The sequence below is a fragment of the Vicugna pacos genome, chromosome 35 (genome assembly GCF_048564905.1).
Source record: "Vicugna pacos chromosome 35, VicPac4, whole genome shotgun sequence".
Taxonomy (NCBI): Eukaryota; Metazoa; Chordata; class Mammalia; order Artiodactyla; family Camelidae; genus Vicugna; species Vicugna pacos.
In genome coordinates this window covers 34,040,651-34,060,546 of record NC_133021.1, presented here as the reverse complement: position 1 = coordinate 34,060,546, position 19,896 = coordinate 34,040,651, and the positions used below count along the sequence as shown (strand labels likewise).

At 62.2% G+C, this 19,896-nt stretch overlaps 1 protein-coding gene and 1 long non-coding RNA gene across 5 annotated transcripts in view; one reads left to right on the top strand and one right to left on the bottom strand.

The window, feature by feature from the left end:
- The window catches only part of PFKP (phosphofructokinase, platelet), a 48,566-nt gene extending 28,772 nt beyond the window's left edge, over nt 1-19,794 (top strand). The window contains exons 8-23 of one of the 3 annotated variants that reach the window (XM_072955226.1): nt 356-451; nt 1,681-1,773; nt 2,351-2,476; nt 3,995-4,059; nt 4,563-4,632; nt 4,912-5,058; nt 7,204-7,274; nt 8,221-8,308; nt 8,854-9,006; nt 12,576-12,728; nt 15,225-15,389; nt 16,447-16,508; nt 16,811-16,922; nt 17,702-17,801; nt 18,887-18,989; nt 19,473-19,794. In XM_072955226.1, the coding sequence (XP_072811327.1) occupies nt 356-451; nt 1,681-1,773; nt 2,351-2,476; nt 3,995-4,059; nt 4,563-4,632; nt 4,912-5,058; nt 7,204-7,274; nt 8,221-8,308; nt 8,854-9,006; nt 12,576-12,728; nt 15,225-15,389; nt 16,447-16,508; nt 16,811-16,922; nt 17,702-17,801; nt 18,887-18,989; nt 19,473-19,620 (1,752 nt within the window). In that variant the 3' untranslated portion in view covers nt 19,621-19,794. The remainder of the gene's footprint in view (nt 1-355; nt 452-1,680; nt 1,774-2,350; nt 2,477-3,994; nt 4,060-4,562; nt 4,633-4,911; nt 5,059-7,203; nt 7,275-8,220; nt 8,309-8,853; nt 9,007-12,575; nt 12,729-15,224; nt 15,390-16,446; nt 16,509-16,810; nt 16,923-17,701; nt 17,802-18,886; nt 18,990-19,472) is intronic. The other 2 variants (XM_072955224.1, XM_072955225.1) reach the window with 2 other exon arrangements.
- LOC140691544 (uncharacterized) lies at nt 14,203-16,843 on the bottom strand. 2 transcript variants are annotated; one of them, XR_012067257.1, is made up of 3 exons: nt 16,704-16,843; nt 15,887-16,127; nt 14,203-15,012 (listed from the first exon to the last, which is right to left on the bottom strand). It is a non-coding gene; the product is annotated as an uncharacterized lncRNA (long non-coding RNA). The 2 variants fall into 2 exon arrangements; XR_012067256.1 differs by lacking the exon at nt 16,704-16,843 and having other exon boundaries at nt 15,887-16,519.
- Nucleotides 19,795-19,896: the final 102 nt, after the last annotated feature.

The following is a 19,896-nucleotide window of genomic DNA, read 5'->3' as shown; positions in this document are numbered from 1 at the left end:
CGGGCTGGGGCGGGGCGGGGTTCCCAGGGAGGTGGCAGGAAGCTTGGCTTCCGAAGGAGACGACAGGGCAGGCTTGCCGTGGGAACCCGCCTCGTGGGGGGAGGGTGCAGCCTCCGAGCTCGTCGCCGTCGGGGGTCAGGGTCTGTGGGACATCACGGCAGCTGCTGCGTCCCCAGGCCCGTCCCACCTGCTCACCCAGAGCACCTGGCTTCACCTGCCGCACCATCAGGAGCAGCGCTGGTGAAGCCCGGTGGCCGTTTCTCCCTGGAGAGAGGTGGCCCACTGGGGCAGGGGCCCTGCCCTGTCGCTGAGACTGGCTCAGGCGCTTGAGGGTCCTCGTCTTCTGCCTCCTCAGAACCGCGCCCGGAAAAAAAGGCTGAACATCATCATTGTGGCGGAAGGAGCCATCGATACCCAGAATAAACCCATCACCTCTGAGCAAATCAAGGAGGTGAGTGCGCCCGACTTCGCCCGCCTGGAAACACAAGACGCGAGCGCCCCGGGCCGGGGTGGGGGGCTTTGGGGCGGTGTGTCAATGTTTAAACACCTTTTTGTTCCTTGTGATAGTGAAAAGCATTTTCATAATGACTCATAACTTCAATGGCATGAGAGTCGCCCAGCCCCTGACTTCCGGAGCCCGTGCCTCCAGAACTCTGTGGGGAACGTTCCCAAAGGCCCTGGGGGTCCCCCCAGCAGACAGAGGAACTGCGGTCGGGTGGGCGTAGACGGCTCCAGCTCCGGGCGCCGGCTGCCCCGAGACCCCGTCCCCTCTCCACTCCGAGCACCAGCCGAGCCGCCCTTCCTGTCCGAGCCGCCGCCCCCCGGCCCGCATGGCCTGACCCCACGGTCACGCTGCCGCAGGGTAGCCGGGCAGGTGCTGGCTCGTCGGGTCCTGCGGGGCCCACCGGGCCTGCTCCCGGGCTACAGGGGTGACCGAGCGGGTTCTGGACGTGCTGCTGGCTCGGATGGAAGCCGTCCGTCAGGGCCGAGCACGTTCTCACTTGGCCTTGCAAGTTGGCTTCTCTGCATTCCCAGACCAGCCACTCACCCGAATAGTGAAATATTGAGAGACGTGCGTGAAAGCCATCTGTCGCTGCTCACAGACGTCGTCGGCACGCTCAGAGCGAAGGTCGTCTGAAAGTTGAAGCTGAGATGGGATGGGGGATGTGGTGCCAGAGGGGACCGGGGACTGCTGCCACCCGACCCCGTGGTTTTTATGGAGTAAATGAGGCCCAGTGAAGGCAGGGGGCCCGTCCCCGCCGCCCGGCTGGGTTCCCCGGCCCCGGGCTGAGGGGCAGCTTGGTTTCACCGTGTCGTGCTCTTCAATAAGACTGTACGAGCGTACGGGGCTTCAGGGAGAGGGTCACGTCTTTATAAAGTGGCACTAACGCTTCAGAAGCATCACCACGATACACGCGATAGAAGCGGGACTAACAGTCGTGTCACTTGTGTCCACGAGTGAGGTAGGAGAGACAGACCCTATTTGACAATAAAAGCAGTCCTTTCCAAAAGTTAATTCCAGCAAGCCACTCGATGTTCCTTCAGGAAGTGGAAGTTAGAAACTAGAATCTCCCCCCAACGCAGGTCTGCGGGGACGGACAGACCTTTCCTCAGTTCCCAGCCCCGACCCCTCGAAGGGGCCGCCGCGCCCGGGCCTCTGACGGAGGTGTTTCCCCACAGCTCGTGGTCACGCAGCTGGGTTACGACACGCGAGTGACCATCCTGGGACATGTGCAAAGAGGCGGGACGCCGTCAGCCTTTGACAGGATTCTGGTAAGTGAGGGTGGGAATGGTCAGGCATCTCCACGCAGAAAGGAGGACGTCTGGGGCGGCATGGGGACCAGTCTCCTGGGAACGCTGAGTGACGCCGAACAGGGCCTTCGGGTCAAAAGCATCTCCTGCCCCCAGTGCTGGACCCCGAGGGGCTACGGCCCGTGGGCTCACTGGACCCCAGCCAGCCCAGGGGTTCCTAGGCCCCCAGTCACCCAGACGCTGGGAGACCCACCAAACGTGGGGCCTCCAGGACAAAACCCAGAAGGTGCAAAGCAGCCACCCACGTGCAGTTTTCAAGAAAGAGGCCAGCGCTCAGTTTTCTGCTCCCCACACCTCTGGCCTCCCCACCCCTCCACCTGGCCGGTTCCCAGCCAGGTCAGACTCTGCTGGAGGAGGTTACATGGGTTACAGGGAAGCGGGAAGGACTCCACGCAGCTCACAGGGACGCGGTGCAGGAGATGGGGAGGGAGGCGGGGAAGGCGAAGCTTAGAACAGGGGGGCCTCTACCCGGGGGGCACTGAGGTGGTCTCCGGGCCTGGTGGGGGGCCCTCTCTGACCATCAGAATGTTGTTTCCAGGCAAGCCGCATGGGGGTGGAGGCTGTGGTCGCCCTCCTGCAGGCCACCCCCGAGACCCCAGCCTGCGTGGTGTCGCTGAGCGGGAACCAGGCGGTGCGGCTGCCGCTGATGGAGTGCGTGCAGATGGTGAGCGTGGGTGGCGTGCGCTCGGGCCCGGGGCCTGTCAGGCCAAGTCAGCGACCGTCCCCAGGACGTGGGGAGCCCCTCCCCATGGGTGGGACGGCAGTGTTTGTGACATCAGATGGTGCCCCTTCTTGATTCTGCGACACCGGGCACCACTGCCCCACAGTGAACCTAGGACGGGGTTTCTGTGGAGCACCCATGAGCTCCCTGCCCGGGGTCAGAGAGGCCGGGGGAGACAACGCTGCGGTATCCAGGAGGGCTTCACGGAGGAGGGGGGCACTGCCGCCTCTGCAGCATCAACGGCTCCTGCCCTCCTGTCCCCGAGGCTTTCACATCCGTGACGGGACACAGGGATGGCTGCTTGGGTGACTCCCTGACACACACGGCCTCCTCCAGGCCCCGGGGTGCCGCCCATGGATGCGGGGAGTGGGTACTGGTTTTCCAGCTGGCCGTCCGCTCGGTGAGGAGGCCCTGGAGCTGCATTACAAATTGTTACCGTGTTTCATTTTTCAAAGTCTCTTCTCCGCTGTCACTTCTTTGGTCTTCCCAGAGGCTCTGAAGTACACGTATTTTGTAACGTGTACAGAGACGTCGTTAAGTCATTAAGTCATGGGACTTGGAAGTAATCTCAGAAATATAATTCCAAACTCCTGTGGCAGTAAACAAAGCCTGTGAGTGTGCACATGTGAGTGTGTGTGGGTGTGTAGGCGTGTGCATGTGTGCACGTGTGTGAGTGAGGGCTCACGAGAAGAGACGTGGGACTATAGCAGTCATTTATCTTGAGCACGTTTCTCCTGCCCAGTGTTGCTCTGTCCCTTTCGAGACGGACAGGCGGTGGGACCACTGGCTTGTCCTCAGACAACTGTACGTCGTGGTACATCAGCCAGACGGCTCGCAGAGCCACGGCGAGCCACTCCCGACCCCCTGCTGCCTGGCGGGGACTCCCTGGGGCTCTGGTGTGTGCTGCCCCACAGACAGCACCAGAAGGAGGGGCCCCTTTCTTACCAGAGGAAGAAACTGAAGTTGAGAGATGGATGGCTTCCCTAGGACCCTGGGGTTCAAAGCGGCCGAGCCGGTGCTGGTCCCCATGTGTTCTGCCCCAGGGCCCCCCAGCCCCTCCACCCCCCTCTGCTCCAGTGGCCCCACCCCATCCTCCGCTCCCTGGGCAGGGGTGGTTCTGTCTGCTCTTTCCTCACCAGAGTCACGTGGGGATTTTTCAGAGCCTTTCCTTCTGGCCGTGCGCTCGTGGGGCATAACCCCTAAGATTTCAGGACCTGCTTACCCTGGCGTGGCCGGCAGGGCCACCTTGTCCTTTTCTACGAAGCAGCCTGGGCAGGCGGCCTGGGCGTCCCCCTCCCACCCTAGCCGGGCAGTACAGGCTTGTGACACCGGGCTGCCGCTGTGAGGTCGGATGGGAAGGGACCCAGGATGGAAGGACGGAGCTGGTTCCGAGCCCCCAGCCTGGATCCAAGGATGCACAGAGTCCTGACACCTTTCTTCCTTTTCCTTATTTCCTTAAAGACCCAAGATGTACAAAAGGCGATGGATGAGAGGAGATTTAAGGATGCTGTGAAACTCCGAGGAAGGTGACTGTTTTGAAGAAAACTGTTCTGCCAGGAGCCTCTGTTCCTCAGGCCTGGCCTCTGGAACGTGCTCCCAGGTGGTGCCTGTTCTGTCTCAGGGTCGGAAGTCAGACATTTAGGCAGCAGGCACCAGCAGCCCTGCTCCTGCAGGTCCGCGGTCCGGGTGACTGGTTAGACATTCGTGCGTCTATTTTTTGGCAGGGTGGGGGTGGCTCCAGCTGATGCGATCAGGAGAGACAGCAGCCGGGGGCTAGCACTTTGAGAAGGGAACTTGCCGCGTCCTAAGTGGCCCTGTTCCTCAGCGCACTTACAGAACATCCACTGAAGTCTCTGCAGACAGCAGGGCCTGCAGGGCAAGGGGTTGCTGGGGCCCCTTCCCTGGGAGCCCTGACACAGAGCCAGCACCTGCGGCGCACACAGCATCCTCTGCAGCCCCTTCTCCCCAGATGAGTCCCACCGACTCTGTCCACATTCTTGGTCCCACACGTCCTGTCCTTTTCTTCCAGGAACTTCGAGAGCAACCTGAACACTTACAAGCGGCTTGCCATCAAGCTGCCTGACTCCCAGATCCCAAAGGTGGGTGGTCCTGCCCTGCCGGCGCCCCCTAACCCTCTCCCCGCGTCCGATGATGCCTCGGGCCTGTGCTGGCCTGGGCGCCCCTCCGCTCTGGCCCAATCAGGTCTCGGCTCCTCGGAGGCCTCCCCGCGCCCCGCTGCCCCTTCCCGCCCGGCCCACGCGTCTCCTGCGTCCGGGCGCCCGCGCCGCGCGCTGGGGCTCCGGGTGCAGCTCTGCGAGGGGGACGCACTGTGACCGTGGCGGTGACCGGCACTCCCACCGTCCCCTCCCGACCTGCAGAGCAACTGCAACGTGGCTGTCGTGAACGTGGGCGCGCCCGCCGCCGGCATGAACGCGGCCGTGCGCGCGGCCGTGCGCGTGGGCATCGCCGACGGACACAGGATGTTCGCCGTGTACGACGGCTTCGAGGGCTTCGCCAGAGGCCAGGTGAGCGCCAGGGGGCCTGGACGGGAGCACAGAGCCTGGTTTCCTCGAAGGCGGCGGGGAAGGCATCTCGGGGGTCCGGGGCCCAGGGGGGCAGGTGCGCGCGGGGCCGCGGGGAGGTGCGAGCAGGATGCGGAGGGTGCCGTGCGCGGCCCGTAGGCGGAGCGCCCGCTCCAGTGAGAGTCTGATGAGGAGGAGAACCGGGCTTGAGGGCCCGCGGAGCGCGCTCACTGCGCCCACGGGCCCCGCGTGTGAGTCCGTGTGCATCTCACGGTGAGCTCAGATACCATCCCCGTTGTCCTAACGAGACAGCGGGGGCGCGGAGACTTGAATCACGTGATGGAGGTCATAGGATGCAGGCGGTTAAGCACGTGGTGAGGCTGCAGGTGCTGCGCCCTCAGCCAGGTGCATCCTGGTCCTCGTGCAGTGGTCCCCCCTCATCTGAGTCTTCAGTTACCCACATTCAGCCATGGTCCAGAAAGATGAATGGAAAATTCCGGAACAGACAGGTCGTTAAGGTTTAAATTGCACCTCATTCTGAGTGGTGTGATGAAATCTCCACCCGTCAGCTCTGTCCTCCCAGGACGTGAGTTGTCCTCTTGTCCAGCGTATCGGCCCTTTGCCACTTAGTAGCCACTTGCTGATCGACGGTCATGGCATCACAGTGTTCAAGTGACCCTTATTTTATGTAAGATGTCCCCAGAGTGCAAGAGGGGCGATGCCAGCAGCTTGGATGTTTTCTTCTTGTAGCTGATTTATAAACCAGGCTTTATCCTGGGCGCGTGTGTGTAGGAAGAGACAGACGTGTGGGGTCTGGTACTGTCCGTGGTTCCAGGCATCACTGGGGGTCTCGGAACGTACATCCTGCTGATAAGGGCGGCAGATGTGTCTGTTCGCCCAGTGACTCTGTGACTCCTTGCTGAGTTCTTAGGCTGTGGAACCAAACTAGTGAAGACAGCAGACAGGACCCCCTGCATCTCAGGAGGGAGACGGCGGGAGTAAAAGCCGATGGAGGGAACTCTGTCGCTGCTGGGGAGGTGACTCAGGCTGCAGTTCGAAGGGGCTGAGTGAGCGGCCCTCGGGGACATCAGATGTTGGTCCCAGGCAGAGCGGAGGACAGTGGCCCTGAGCTGCTCAGGGATGGGGGTGCTCACGTGGCTGCAGCCGGGGGCGAGGGCGGAGGAGGGAGTGGTGACGGTAGAGCAGGTGAGGGCCAGAGGGTCTGTAGGTGATCTGAGGGGTCAGGTCTGTATTCTGAGAAGACAAGAGGGTTTGGAGCAGGGGCGTGGCGCATTCTGACGGATTTCCAGAAGAGGCGGGAACGGGGGACAGGAGAGCAGCTGGGGGCCCCTGCACTCACCCAGGCGGGAGCGGAGGCGGCTAGTCCAGTCAGGCAATGGTGGAGTCAATGAGGAGTCTTCTAGGGTCTCGGTGTATTTTGAGGTTGGGGCCAATAGGGTTTGCTCACTAAATACATGCAGGTCTGAGAAAAGGAGGCAAGACTGAGTCCGTTTCTGGTCTGAGCTGCAACTCGGAGGTGGGCAGTCTGGAAGGCGCTGAGACTTGGGCTCAGTGGGAGGTGTCACTGGGAGTCCGGGGGGAGGTGCCCGGCGAGCAGATAGACACAGCACGCCGGGGCTTCGGACGCCGGGGCCAAACGCGCGTGCGGAGGCTGGTGGTGTTTGAACCTGTGACACAGACCCCCCACGCCTGTGAGTGAAGGGGAAAAAGGGTTTTGCTGTCAACAGTAGAGAGAGGGGAGGACCAGCCCAGGAGGCTGGGGAGGGGTGCGAACACCGAGCTGGCATTCGTCTGTGCTTTCAGATTTTTTTCAATTTTTAAGAGGAGAAGTTTTTTTTAAAAAATTATCATTTTAGAATTTCTTTTGCTTCCCAGTGGTGGGACTTGGCCAGCTAAAGCACCCCTCCAACAGGCGCGGTGAGAGGGCTCGCCCGTCGCTGCCCTGAGTGGTGGAAGCTTAGCCTCCAGTCCAGGTCTTGTCTCGTTCAGCGTCGCAGTGAAATCCTAACGTTTCTCAGATCCCTGCGGACACGCAGCTGCTCAGGGTGCAGACTACCTGAGCTGGTCTTTAATCGAATTCCCCTTCCTTCTCCGCTTTGGCTGTTCCTGTCTGTGTTTGCAAGTCAGATAAGAGAAATCGGCTGGTCAGATGTCGGAGGCTGGACCGGCCAAGGAGGCTCCATCCTGGGGACAAAACGGTAATTTTCCCACCTTGATTCTGACCTGCCCTTAGGAAGAAGGGAACGTCACATTCTAGGGAGGGAAGTTGGCGTTGGCTCCGGCCCGGCCCCGCTCCAGGAGGGGCTGGGGTTAGTTTGTGGGGAGCTGATGAGACGTGCCCTGGAGGAGCGGCAATGCGGAGGGCCTGGGGACGGCTTCCTCCGACAATCCCTTATTTCCATTGATCGGAGGAACTGAATGGTGGCAGAAACCCCGTATCTCACTTGGGGTGACGCAGACAAGAGTGCCCTGAGCTGCGGTGACCAAGCTGTGTAAACAGGATTCATAGTGGCTCAGTGTCCCGGGAACCGCAGACCTGACCCCAGTCCCCACGGCCGGAAGACGGCCATGAGGTCCTGGGCTGAGCTGGAGGGGCCAGTTGACATGTTCTCATGATGCTTAAGGCGCTTTACAGCAGACGCCGGGAGGGACCCTGCAGCCCACATCCTGTCCCCACGTCCTCCCTGCCACCCAGACCCTACGACTTCTCATCCATCCACCCAGAGTGTGAACGCGTTGCCCCCCAGGTGGCAGAACAGTCGACCGGCGTGGGTGCTGGGGGGTGGGGGGCACGGCCATTCCACGTGTTTGAAACAGGTGTAAAGTGAGGGGGGTGCGCAGGTGTGGGTGGAGGTGACCTGAAACGGGGTTAGATGGGGCGTGGCGCTCGTGTGTGACTTGCTTGTTGGCATGAAATTCGGAAGCCTTTGTGCTCCATCTGCTTTTTCCCTAATGAGGGAAGTAGGAGTCTTCGAGGGCCAGTTATTGGACAGGTGCAAAGTTCCATTCTCCTTTAAAAGACACTCTTTTGAGACCTGATTCCCGACCACTCCTGCCGTGTGGGGTCCCCGGCCCTGCTGCCTGCGTGGAGGCGGCGCAGTGGGGCTCCGGCCTGACCTCGCCTCTCCTTTGGCCGGTCTGCAGCACCCTTCCCGGGAAGTTCTTGCAGGACATCGCGGCCCAGATGCGCGCTCACGGCATCAACGCGCTCCTGGTCATCGGGGGCTTTGAGGTACGTCTGCTCTCCTGCGCTTGGCTGTCCCCGCAGGTCTGAGTGGGGACCCCGTGCTGTCTCCTCTCTCCACGCGCTGAGGTCCCAGCTGCCACAGAGTAACTGTGCCACGGAGACTAGCGGGTGGCGGGAGGAGGGGGCCCTAAAGCCACTTGACCGGGAGGCGACGGCTTGACCCCTTGGCTGGGGCTCATCCCTGCCGTGAGTTCTCACGTGTCAGATGCAGGACTGACCCTCCCCACTCGGAAGCCCACTGGCTCTTCGGAGAGGGAGGCTGTTACGTGGCTGGATTCTCACTTTTTAACTACATGTCGGACGTCAACCCTAATTTTTATACTCAGCCGAGGCCAGTCCCACGATGACCTTTCAGTTTTCTTTTAAGAGTCCGTGAGAACCTCCACCAGCCAGACTCTGGCCGGTGACACTCCCGGCCTCCTCTGTGCTTGGAGCTGGGCGCGCGCGACGTGGATGTGTTTCGAGCTGGTTCTCCGCGTCCCTTCCCATCCCCTCCCTCCGGCCCCCATGCCGCACACATTACCCCGCAGGCCTACCTGGGACTGCTGGAGCTGTCCGCCGCCCGGGAGAGGCACGAGGAGTTCTGTGTCCCCATGGTCATGGTTCCCGCCACCGTGTCCAACAACGTCCCGGGGTCCGACTTCAGCATCGGGGCCGACACCGCCCTCAACACCATCACCGACGTGAGTGCGGGGCCACAGAGCAGGGCCGCGACGCCGACCCGCTAACCCGGCCCCTGGCCTGCTTTTATCTCCCGGCACCTCGGAGACCAGGCCTGCTGGCTTGCTTTTCTCTTTTGTTTTTCTCAGAAAAGTTAAAAACAAAGTCTGACAACCTCTGACTCTGCTCTGTCCCGCTGCTGCAGCCCAGGTCCCCGGTCCCCTGCAGCTCGGGGTCTCAGTGATCTGGGTGTTCACTCACTCAAATGCGTTTTCTTTTTTGGCTGGTCCTGTGGCCCGTGCTTTGATGTCTGGGCTAAATAATTTGTAATTTCATCCATTGACCAGAGCCCACTTTTTAACAGCTGTGACACCTCTAGCTGCGGCTTAGCGTCGTCCTCGCTCTCCCCTCGTGGGCTGGACGTTAAACTACGTCTAAGGCGACATGGATGCTACTTGAATGCGGGGGTTCTGTTTTGTTTTTTGCCAAAAGGCAGTAACAAAGAAATGCGTCTTAATCACCGTATTTGTGAACCGCACGTGGGACATCCCGCGGGAGTCTGAGTCTGAATCTAGCACAGAACGCATTTCTCCCTTTTTTTAAATTCGGCGTCAGAACGTTTCCGTAAATCCTCACGTTCCGGTTTCCTCGCGAGGCGATCTCGTGGGCGTCTCCCGGGCGTTCTCCCTGGGCCCTGGCCCCGCGTCTGCCGCTGGTGCCGGCAAATGAAAGAAGAGCCTCTGGAGGGCGCGCCGCGCGCGGGGCGGGCTTGGTGCGTGGCTCCCGCTTCCCGCGCCCCTCGCACTTCTGCTGCTTCTGCACGAAGACGCCCCGGCTGTCGTCTGCGTTCCCGCCCGCCTGCCGCAGCTGCTGTGCCTCCGGTGCTGGGTCTGTGCTGTGGCTGCTGCCAGGCTAATTCAGCTGCCTGTCGACCCCTGAGCTCTGGGGCGAAAGGTCGTGGTGTCGCAAAGCCTTCCCGCTTCTCCCGCGCAGCTGGACTCGAACCTGCTCACTCCAGGCTCGCAGTAGGAGCCACGAAGTTGGCTTTCCTAAGTGGCCCCTAACTAGACACCCCCGGGTGGTGGCGGGGACGCTGGGGGCTGTCACTGGGGGGCCCTGACCCAGGTCGGTGTGCGCCCCTGCTGCGGCACTGCACATGCACTTTCAGGCACAAGGACAGACGCCCACCTTCTAGTTCCAGGCTCGTCTGCGACAGAGAATTCTCTTTCCAGACGATAACGAGTGAATGTGTGTGTGATGCTGAAAACTGGAAAGCCCAGAGCGGCCCGGGGCAAACTCCAGGTGTCCGTTCTGCATCCCCTTGAGGGATTCTGAGATTCACTGCGTGACCCTTTAAATTCGGGTTTTGCTCCACATGAGGCTCTCAGAGCCCGGGTAGCGGTCGTAAGGCAGGCAGTTCCCTGGCAGCCGGCGCCGGGCTGCGCTTGGAGGCAGAAGGAGGTGAGGGTGCCCGGGGACCTCGCAGGGGGCCTTGCTCTGGTTCGTACTGAGTGGTCGGAGGGCTGCTCAGCAGGTCCTGAAGGCCGGCATGTTGAGGTTGCTCGGTTTGCCCCGAGCCCCGTGTGTTATAGTCACAGTGACGCCCAGTCTCTTCGGGGCTCTGGATCTGGGCTGGGACTGGGCCAGGCTGGCCACGTGCAGGAGAAGGGGGTGGCCAGGGAAGGCCTGAAGGGCCACACGAGGCTCCAGTGGCTTGTGGCAGGGCCACCTCTTGGCCCTGGGAGTGCTGAGGTCAGTCCCCGGCGTCTCCTGTCCCAGCTGGTTCCTTCTGTTCCCAGAAGGGGGTGGTCCTGGCAGTGATCTTGCCGCCAGGCGACATCTCGGTGGTCACATCTGGGCCAGGGGTGCCCCAGCGTCTGGTGAGCGGGGGCCGGGATGCTGGTGACGCCCCATGATGTCAGGAGGCCCACAGGGAGCCCACGGCCAGAACGTCCCTGTGCCAAGGCTGGGGCCCGAGATGGCCCTGTGTCATCAGCTGCCACGTCCTCTGGACGTTCAACCGCCGTCCTCGTCAGCCTGTTTCCTTTGCGTCTGGACGCGTCCTGAGCACTGATTGCATCGCAGGGTGGTGGGTCTCCAGGGCCAAGGGGACACCTCAGAGCAGGGGTTTGGGGGTCCTCAGCTGCGTGTTACCCCTCAGAACCATCCGCTTGTTGTGCTGGGAGCCGCGGCCGCCGTGTGCGCGGGCCCCAGGCGGGGAGGGTGGCCCTGAATTACCTGGTAAGGAGGTGGGCACCTGGATGGCTTCCCTGTGACTGTCAAGTGTCTTTTCTTAGTGTTGGTGGTGCAGTGTTGCCCCCCCAGGACTGGACTTGGTCCCCAGAATTTCAGGTCTCGTCCTGGGCCGGGCTCTCCCCTCTCTGCAGCGTCCTCTCGTCTTCTGAGAGATGGAGAAGGAGGAGGAGTGATGGGAACAGAGGGTGCGAGGACTTGAGGGCATAGAACCACCGTCAGATTGAAAGGCGCCGATGACACCCTGCCCGCCCGCGATGCCCGGTCCCTGGTCCAGAGCGTCCTGGGTGGTGGTGGGGAGCGGTTCAAACCGTGCCCTCCAGTGATCCTGAGCTGCACCGGGCCGGAGGAGGGTCCCTGTGGGGACCGGGCCTGGCGGGTGGAGGGGCGATGGAGGGGGCGTGGGGCAGGTGTGCGACGCCCTCACCTTCCTCCCGGCCACTCCCCGACTAACCCGCGTTGGGTCCACCGTCCACGTGTCCTCGGGCGCAGCTCCCCCACCCCCGAACCCGGCCTGTTTGGAACCCTGGGGATTGGCGGGGGTGGAGGGCAGAGACCCAGAGGCCTGGGTCCCATCCTGCCTGCGGACGTTCCCACAGAAGGGGCCCCCGGGTTGTGCTGCGCGGGGCACAGAGACCGGGCAGGGGCCCGGGCTGTGCTTGGACTTGTGGCTTTGGGCCGTGGTGGGTGGACTGGGCCACTAACGAGCTACTTGGACTAATGCTCTGAGGCAGGAGTCCAGACCTCCGCCTTGTGCTTGGGGACAAAAGCAGCCCACTCCTCTGACATCAGCGCCTGCTGATTTCACCTGGGCCCCCAGCCTCGGGACGCAGGCCCCCAAGCTGCTCCCTGTGAGGCCCCCACGGGGTGCTCCTCACACGGCCGAGAGGACTCCCCCGGCTCTGCCTGGGGGGCCCCACTGGCAGCAGCGCCACTCCTGGCTGGGTGCCAGCAGGTGGGCCTGGCCTTGAACTTGCCGGAGAGGCTCCCTTGCTTCCTCCCAGATGCCTAGAAGGGCCGGGCTGTCTTCCCTCACTAACCCAAGGCCACCTCTTGCCCTGCTCTGCTGCCCCCCACTGCGTCCCCCTGTGCTCTGGGCACGGAGCCCTCCCTGGGGCCTGCATGCCCTCCCCCCACTCCTGGGTCTCTCCTCCTGCCCCCCTACTCCTGGATCTCCTCTCCTGCATCTCTGACCCCCACTGCTGGTCTCTCTTCCTGCCCCCTGTGCCCCCACAGCTTCCTCCCCAGAGACCCCCGTGGATGCAGGTCCCCTGTCCCCTGATGACTGCAGGGAGCTGGCGCCCCTGACCCCTCACCCACCCCGCTGACCCCGCTGCAGGCTTTCCAGGGTTCGCTGGTGATGGCAGACACGCGGGGCAGCCACCCCGAGTTTCGCGTCCCCATTTGTGTTGTCCCTGCCACCACTGATAACAACATCCCAGGCACAGACCTGAGCGTGGGCTGTGACACTGGCCTGAATGTGATCGTGGAGGTAACAGGACCTGCCCCACCCGCTTCTGCCTTCGCTTCGGTGGTTGGTTTTCTTTGCCCCTAGGAGAGGGCCGGTCAGGTTGAACCCGCTCAGAGGAATTGGCGGGGAGCCCCATCCGGTCCCCCAGGGCGCGTGCGCACTGGCTGGAGTCTAGGTCACACTTCCCAGGACAGGAGTTTTCTCGGCTCCTCCCTCTGGGGGCATCCTGCCTTCACTGACTAATAAGTAGATGTTCTGTTTGTGCTCCTGGTTCCTGCAGCACCTGGTCGGGCGGGGCCTGAGGCCCTCCCCAGCCTGATGAGGCAGCTGCCGGGCGACTGGGCGACTGGGCGGACGCGTGGTCGGTTGTGGGGACCAGGACGGAAGCGGGTCGGGGGCCGGGCATCTGGCCGGGGGGGCGGTGCGTGCGGAGTCGGAGTCCAGCAGAGAGCGGCCCGGCCGCGGGAGGAACGCCCTTCCTGCCCGGGCGGCTGGAGGCTCGGTGGACCGGCCCTGAGCCCCTGGAGTTCCACCACGTGGCGCGGATGCAGGTGTCCCCCTCGCTCCTCCGCGGGGCGGCGCCTGTGAGCAGCGCTGGGACCGTAACTTGCCGATTTCCCTCGGCCGCAGGAGCCCCAGACTTTCTGGGAGCCGCCCCTGTCGGCCACCAGAGGGCGGCGGCGAGCGGAAGGGCGGCCGCAGGGCCGGCGGCGGCTGGTCAGCCAGGCGCGGGCATCAGGTTTCCGGTTCCCGCGTCTCACCCCAAGTCAGAGCCCCCGCGCTCCCTGCACCCCCGGCCGGGCCGGGCCGGCTCGGGCCTGCGGCCTCTGGCTTCTCAGTAACCGAAGGAGATGAGGCCACAGGACTCGCTATTTCTCAATCAAATGGATTCAAGCCTCAGACACAACCCGGGTAGACGGGGGCCTGCAGGCGGCACAGGCGGACGTGCTCTCTGTCCTCGCACGACGGGCCCCCAGCGCCTGGGCCAGTTGGGTGATGGCAGCGCTGTTCTCTGCCTGCGTGAGTGATCCTCCGCCTGGGTGTCGGGCTGGGTCGGGACAGGAACCCACGTGACCTGAGCTGGGGGCGGGGCAGCGAGCATCCCACCACCCCGAATTCCTCTGAGGCAAAGGCCACGCAGGGAGTGTAAGTCCTTAGATGCCAGGGAGGGGACCGTGCACGGACTGGACAGTGAAAACCCTCCAGTGCTGTTTGCTGGCCCTGTGGGGCCTCCCCGCACCCTGGGCCCCCCGCAGCACTGGGCTGGGCCCCCCAGATGCTGGGCTGAGCCCCCATGCAGTGCTGGGCTGGGCCCACTGCCCCACCCGAGCACCAGGCAGAGGAGACTGGTCCGTTGATGCGGTTTCCTCCCGCCTCAGCTCCCAGGGCTGCAGGGCTGCCCCCCGGCTACAGTGCCCTCTGAATTTTGAGTAAATCCGTCTAGTTATCTGCGGAGGGGGCGGTCCACGAAAGAAAGTGAAAGTACTGTCAGGAGTGGTGGAATCGAGCCCGTTCATTCATCAAAATGCTCTTCCATGTTTGACCCGAGGTCCTTGAGGTAAAAGCTCTGAATCGGGGTTGTTACCTTTCGGTGCCTAGACCCCCTCTTCTCACCCCAAGGCCTGATGCCCCGTCTCTCTGCACCCCCAGCCCCAGGCATGGTTTCAAACTTGGGGCCTTAAAACACACACGTTCTCTCTCAGCGCCGAAGCTGGGAGCCGAGACCAGCGTCACTGGCTGACGCCCAGGTGTTGGCAGGGGCGGGACCCTTCTCGCTGTCCCAGGGGCTACAGCTGCCCCAGCCCGGCCTCGTCTGCAAAGCCTCCTGCTCCAGTGTCACGTGGCCATTACCCCTGGGTCAGACCCCCCGCCTCCCTCATACAAGGATGCTCGGGACGGCGTTTGGGGCTACAGGGTGACAGGAGACAGTATCCCCATCTCAAAGTCCTGGATTTTATCCCCACGTGAGGGCCAGTCTCAGGGGACCTGGGCATCTTTGGGGGTCACCGTCCAGCCCCCCTCCCATCCAGCAGGATATGGCGGCCCCGAGGAGGGCTGGGTCCGGCACATCCCAGAAACAGGAGGTGGTGCGGGGGAGCGGGAGCCAGGAAAGGTGGAGACGATGTTCCCAAACGGTGGAGGGATGTGTGTGTGTGGTGGACGGACCAGCTTAGGGGCTCTGCAGGGACCCCAGAGAGAGGTGGTGCTGGACAGGTTTCCGCGTCCCTGGGGCCAGCTCAGGCGTTTCCTGGGGAGATCGCCATCTGTGTGTCTGTGAGACACGGTCCAGCTCTGCAGAGGTGCCCTGATGGGAGGGAGGTAGGTTCAGGGAAAACCGAGGACCCCCGGACCGAGTGTCCCAGGGGCTTTTCAGCAGAAGACAAGACCCGGGACCTGGCCCTGTGAGGCTGCAGGCAGAGAGTGCTGGGGACCGACACACCGACCAGGGTCAGGGCCAGGCCCCGCAGGGTGTCACCTTGCCCGCACCCCGTGACCCCTATCCTCCTCTGTGGCCAGACGTGCGACCGCATCAAGCAGTCGGCCAGCGGGACGAAACGCCGTGTCTTCATCATAGAGACCATGGGCGGCTACTGCGGCTACCTGGCCAACATGGGGGGCCTGGCCGCCGGGGCCGATGCCGCCTACATCTTCGAGGAGCCCTTCGATATCCGGGACCTGCAGGTACGTGGGCGGGCCGCCGCCCGGGGCGTCACTGCTGACGCACCAGGTTTGGGCGCCCCCGCTGACCCAGGACACTGACACCAGGGACGTGTGTGAGGACCGTGTCCACACAACAGGGTGACAGTAGGAACACGGTTCCCAGGGCACCTGCTGGTCTTTAGCCAAGCTTATGAGTTTGTCTCTCACGTTCCTGTGACAGTGATTCCCTCGTTCCTAGGAAGGCCCTGCCCCGTCAGGGGACGAGGGCCTGTTCACTGGGACCGGTGGCCTGGTGGCTGCGAACCTCCAGGCCGTGGGGTCACGCAGGGCAGCCAGCCTGGGGGCCCCGTGGGTCCGAGGCAGGGAGAGACCTGGGTGGTTGGAGAACAGCCTTCCGGCAGCAGAGCCCGCCCGAGGAAGCACTGCCCCCCGCCCTGGTCCCTGGGGAATGCCGGACTCCAGGGGCGCACACCCGAGGGATGTGGCCCTGAGGTCACAGTGCAGTGGGCGTGACTCACGCTGTGCGGGGAGCGGGTGCTCGACCCGGGACAGGAGCTGCACTCTCCGCCTGCCCCTCCTGCTTTCACGTCCCTTTCTCCCTTCTGCACGTTTCCTCCCTGGAGATACAGCGCTCCTTTCCCGAAGAGACTGTGCACCAGTCTGAGCGTCTCCTGGCCCGAAAACGCTCATCAGGCAGTTTTACGCGTTTGTGCGCAGTAAGGCACCAGGTGGTCGTTTGCCTCTGAGGCAGAGCGCACCCTGGTGGGAACAGACAGATGAGGGAGAAGAGCAGGCTTCCGGCGGGTGCGCAGGAACTGACACCACAAAGGGGGAGCATCTCCCATGGGTGCTGGGTGCGCGCGGCTCCGGGGACACAGTCCCTCCCGCTGTGGCCTGCGCGTCCATGGTCCCTGGCATTTGTCACTAACGGACACGTCACCCTTCCCCTACAAGGAAGCTCAGAGCAGCCACCCCGACCACCCACCGCCCCGTTCACGCAGCAGGTCGGGCAGGGCCCAGCACACAGTAGGTGCGTAGTAAGTTTCCACCTGCCTGACGGACAGACCCTCTTTCCTAGTCCAACGTGGAGCACCTGACGGAGAAGATGAAGACCACCATCCAGAGGGGTCTCGTGCTCAGGTACCGGGTCGTCAGGGCAGGGCTGTCTCACCCCGCCCCCGCCCGGCCCGGCCCCCCCACCCGCCCCGCATCCTGAAGGAGGGAGGGGGCTGAGCGGCTGCACTTCCTGCTCAGACCTGTGGGCCTTTAATCCTTCAAGGGCACTTTAAAAACTTCATGTGTAGCCAGTCTTTCTTAAGATCCTGCAAGTCGTACCTTCCGTGAGGCGCTGAGCTGCACTGGGGAGGGAAGGCGTGCGGGCGCTGGAGGGGGGCACGTGCGGGTACGCGTGCGCCAGGGGGACACAGGCGCCTGTGTTTCAGGAACGAGAGCTGCAGCGTGAACTACACGACCGACTTTATCTACCAGCTCTACTCTGAGGAGGGCCGGGGCGTGTTCGACTGCAGGAAGAACGTGCTGGGCCACATGCAGCAGGTGGGCGCTCGCAGCCCGCACACGGGGCGCCGTCTCAGCCGGGCGGGGGAGACCTGCGCGCGTAGGTTAGGGTTAGACTGACGGTAAACTCTGCACTGTGTTGGGATGGCACCAGACATCGCGAGCTTCTAGAACTACGTCCGTTGTGACATTTGGGCAGCTGGGCTGTTCAAGGAAAACCACCCCCTTTCGTATAAATGGTGACACCAATTAAGTGGAAAAACTTACTCAGATGATTCAGTGCTGGGCCTCAGTAGCCTTTTAAATTGGAGCAGCAGACAAATGACACTGACCTGAGATATGCACAAAGTCGGAGCGACTTGGAAAGAGCCCCAGACCCTGGGGCCGGTGGACAAGGCTCCCACGGCAGGCCTGCGCCGGCTGCCCCCACCTCAGTCCCCGAGTCTGAGCCAGTTCTTAAAGGAGCTGTGCCCCCCCTCCCCCGGAAGGTTAAGGAGTCCTGATGAAGACGCTAAAGTAAGGAAGATGCTAGTTGACCAGTCGGCTGATTAAAAGCCTCTGGTTGCGGGGGAGGGGCTGTGATGCTGGCGGCCGCACCCTGGCTGGGGTTCCGGGGCGGGGCTGGTTTGGTTTGGTCCCAGCCGTGTCCAAGGAGACAGAAGTATGCAGAAAAGGAAACCCAAAACCCACATTTACAAATTTGAGTCTCTTAAAAATGTCGTGTCTCCCTGAACAGCAGTGATTTTCATTTCTATTCAAAAACTAAGCCAGGAAGATACTCGTGCGATGAACCCTCATGTAGCTCTCACCACCCACAGGGTGGAGCACCTTCGCCGTTTGACAGAAACTTCGGGACCAAACTTTCTGCCAGAGCCATGCAGTGGGTCACCGCGAAGCTGAAGGAGCCGCAGGGGGCAGGTACGGTGTGCGGCCGGGCTGGGCGGCCGTTTCTCCCTGGCTTCCAGCGGCTCAGCCCCACCGCTGCTGCTGCCGCCTCACGGTCTGATTAGGGAGAAACAGCATTAGCGAAGCCAAGTGCCCACCACCGAGGGCAGCGTCTGGCCACGCAGCGACGCCCCTCTTCCTTTGCGAGAACCCTGCCCCCACACGAGGGCTCGCTGGCAGGGCTCCGCGGACCGCTCTGAACTGGCTTTTACTTAAGATGTGTGACTTCTTCACCGACGCCTTCACGACCCCCCTTTTGGAGAAAACGACATGGGATGGGGGGGTGTCTAGGCGGCCTCCTCCTCGGGAGCTGAGGCGGGTCCCCTCCACCCCTTCAGACACCCTCCCTCCGCAGGGAGCGCAGACTCCTGACCCTCTTGTGTGTAGAGACCTGCTTGCGTTTGTTTCTTGAGTCAGGCTGTTATATTTTCTAGGAATTTTTCAGTTCACCTAAAATTTCCAAGCATGGCATGGAAGCCTCGGTCGTACCGTCTTACGCCTACAGCGTCTCTGTCCCCCATTCACGCCATGTTATTTCTCCCCCTCAGTTTTCTTCATCAGTCTGACCAGATCAGTGTTTTTAGTTTTAAGTAATTTCAGCGTAATTTTAATCTTCAGAAAATTGATTTCTTGATTCTGAGTTTGTTTTTTACGTTAACTCCTGCTTCTGTATTTCTTTCCACTTCTTGGATTTATCCTCCTCTTTCCCCGGCTCAGCTAAGGACACGTCACTCGCTCGCAGCCTCTCACCAGATGTGCTGTCTGGAGCATCAGTTTCTTGTGCAATTTTACTGAAACCTGTCCTTTAAGTTTTCCTGCTGCCGCGCCGTGTGGAGCGTTTACTCCCCACCCACTCTAAGAGCGCTCCTTGTGCGCCCCCTCGCCTGGCGGCTCCCAGGACCGGAGGGAGTGCTGGGGCCTCGGCCTCCGCCAGCGGCGGCTCCGAGTCTGAACCCTTCCTCTCCCCACGTGACTGCTCCCCCGGTCGGCAAACCTCTCCTCCTCACCTCTCCTGCCGGGTCAGCACGACACATTATTTGTTTTCTTTTCTTTCATAGGAAAAAGGTTTGTAGCGGATGATTCCGTGTGTGTGCTGGGAATAAGCAAAAGGAACCTTGTGTTCCAGCCCGTGGCAGAGCTGAAGAAGGAGACGGACTTCGAGTAAGTGCCCGGGACTCGGGCGGCCTCACTGACGCGGGGAGGGGGAGGCAGCAGGCCCGCTGCCAGGTCCTGGACACGACCGTCCTCCGCCCTTTCCCTGAGAACTGGCCTCTCCTCGTCACGTGACGCTGCCCTCATTCTGCTCTGTCTGGAACTCGCAGCTGCTCCAGCTGGTCTTAGATTTTGATGTCAGCCTCATTCACCTTCTGTAACCCTTGGCTTCTAATACATCTGTCATTACACACATGCATCCTCCACCCCAACAGGGGCGCTGGGGCTTGGACCCCGGCCCTCGTGCACACTGAGCACACGCTCTGCCACTGCGCTGCACCCCTGCCCCCTTCAGTCCTCACTTGAGACTCTGAGAACCGGGGCAGCTTTCAGGTGTCTGAGTGAAAAGTGTGCTCTCCTCCTGCCTGTCGGGCCCCCCATGGCCCCCTCCGCAGGAGCCACGGCTCAGGGCCCGTCCTGTCCCCTCTGCAGGCACAGGATCCCCAAGGAGCAGTGGTGGCTGAAGCTCCGGCCCCTCATGAAGATCCTGGCCAAGTACAAGGCCAGCCTCGAGCTGTCAGACACCGGGCAGCTGGAGCACCTGCAGCACCGGGGCCCCGAGGAGCTGGCCGCCATCTAGACCCGCCTTCCTGCTTTGTAACGTCTAAGTTATTTATCAGCACTTTGAGGCTCGCGCGGTTAACCCTGCTCACAGAGCCCGTCTGCGGGTCCAGCACGAGGCGTCCACTGTCTCAGCCTGTCTCCTGCTTCAGCACCTGCGTGTCCCACAGATTAAACGTCTGCCAAACTCCCACCAGTGCCCGGTTTCTTTTCTCTCTTTAAGTGGAAGTTGAGAACCTCAGGCAGGAGCTGAGGCGGCTGTAAAGGTCTGCTGGGCAGGTCGGGGGGTGCTGGC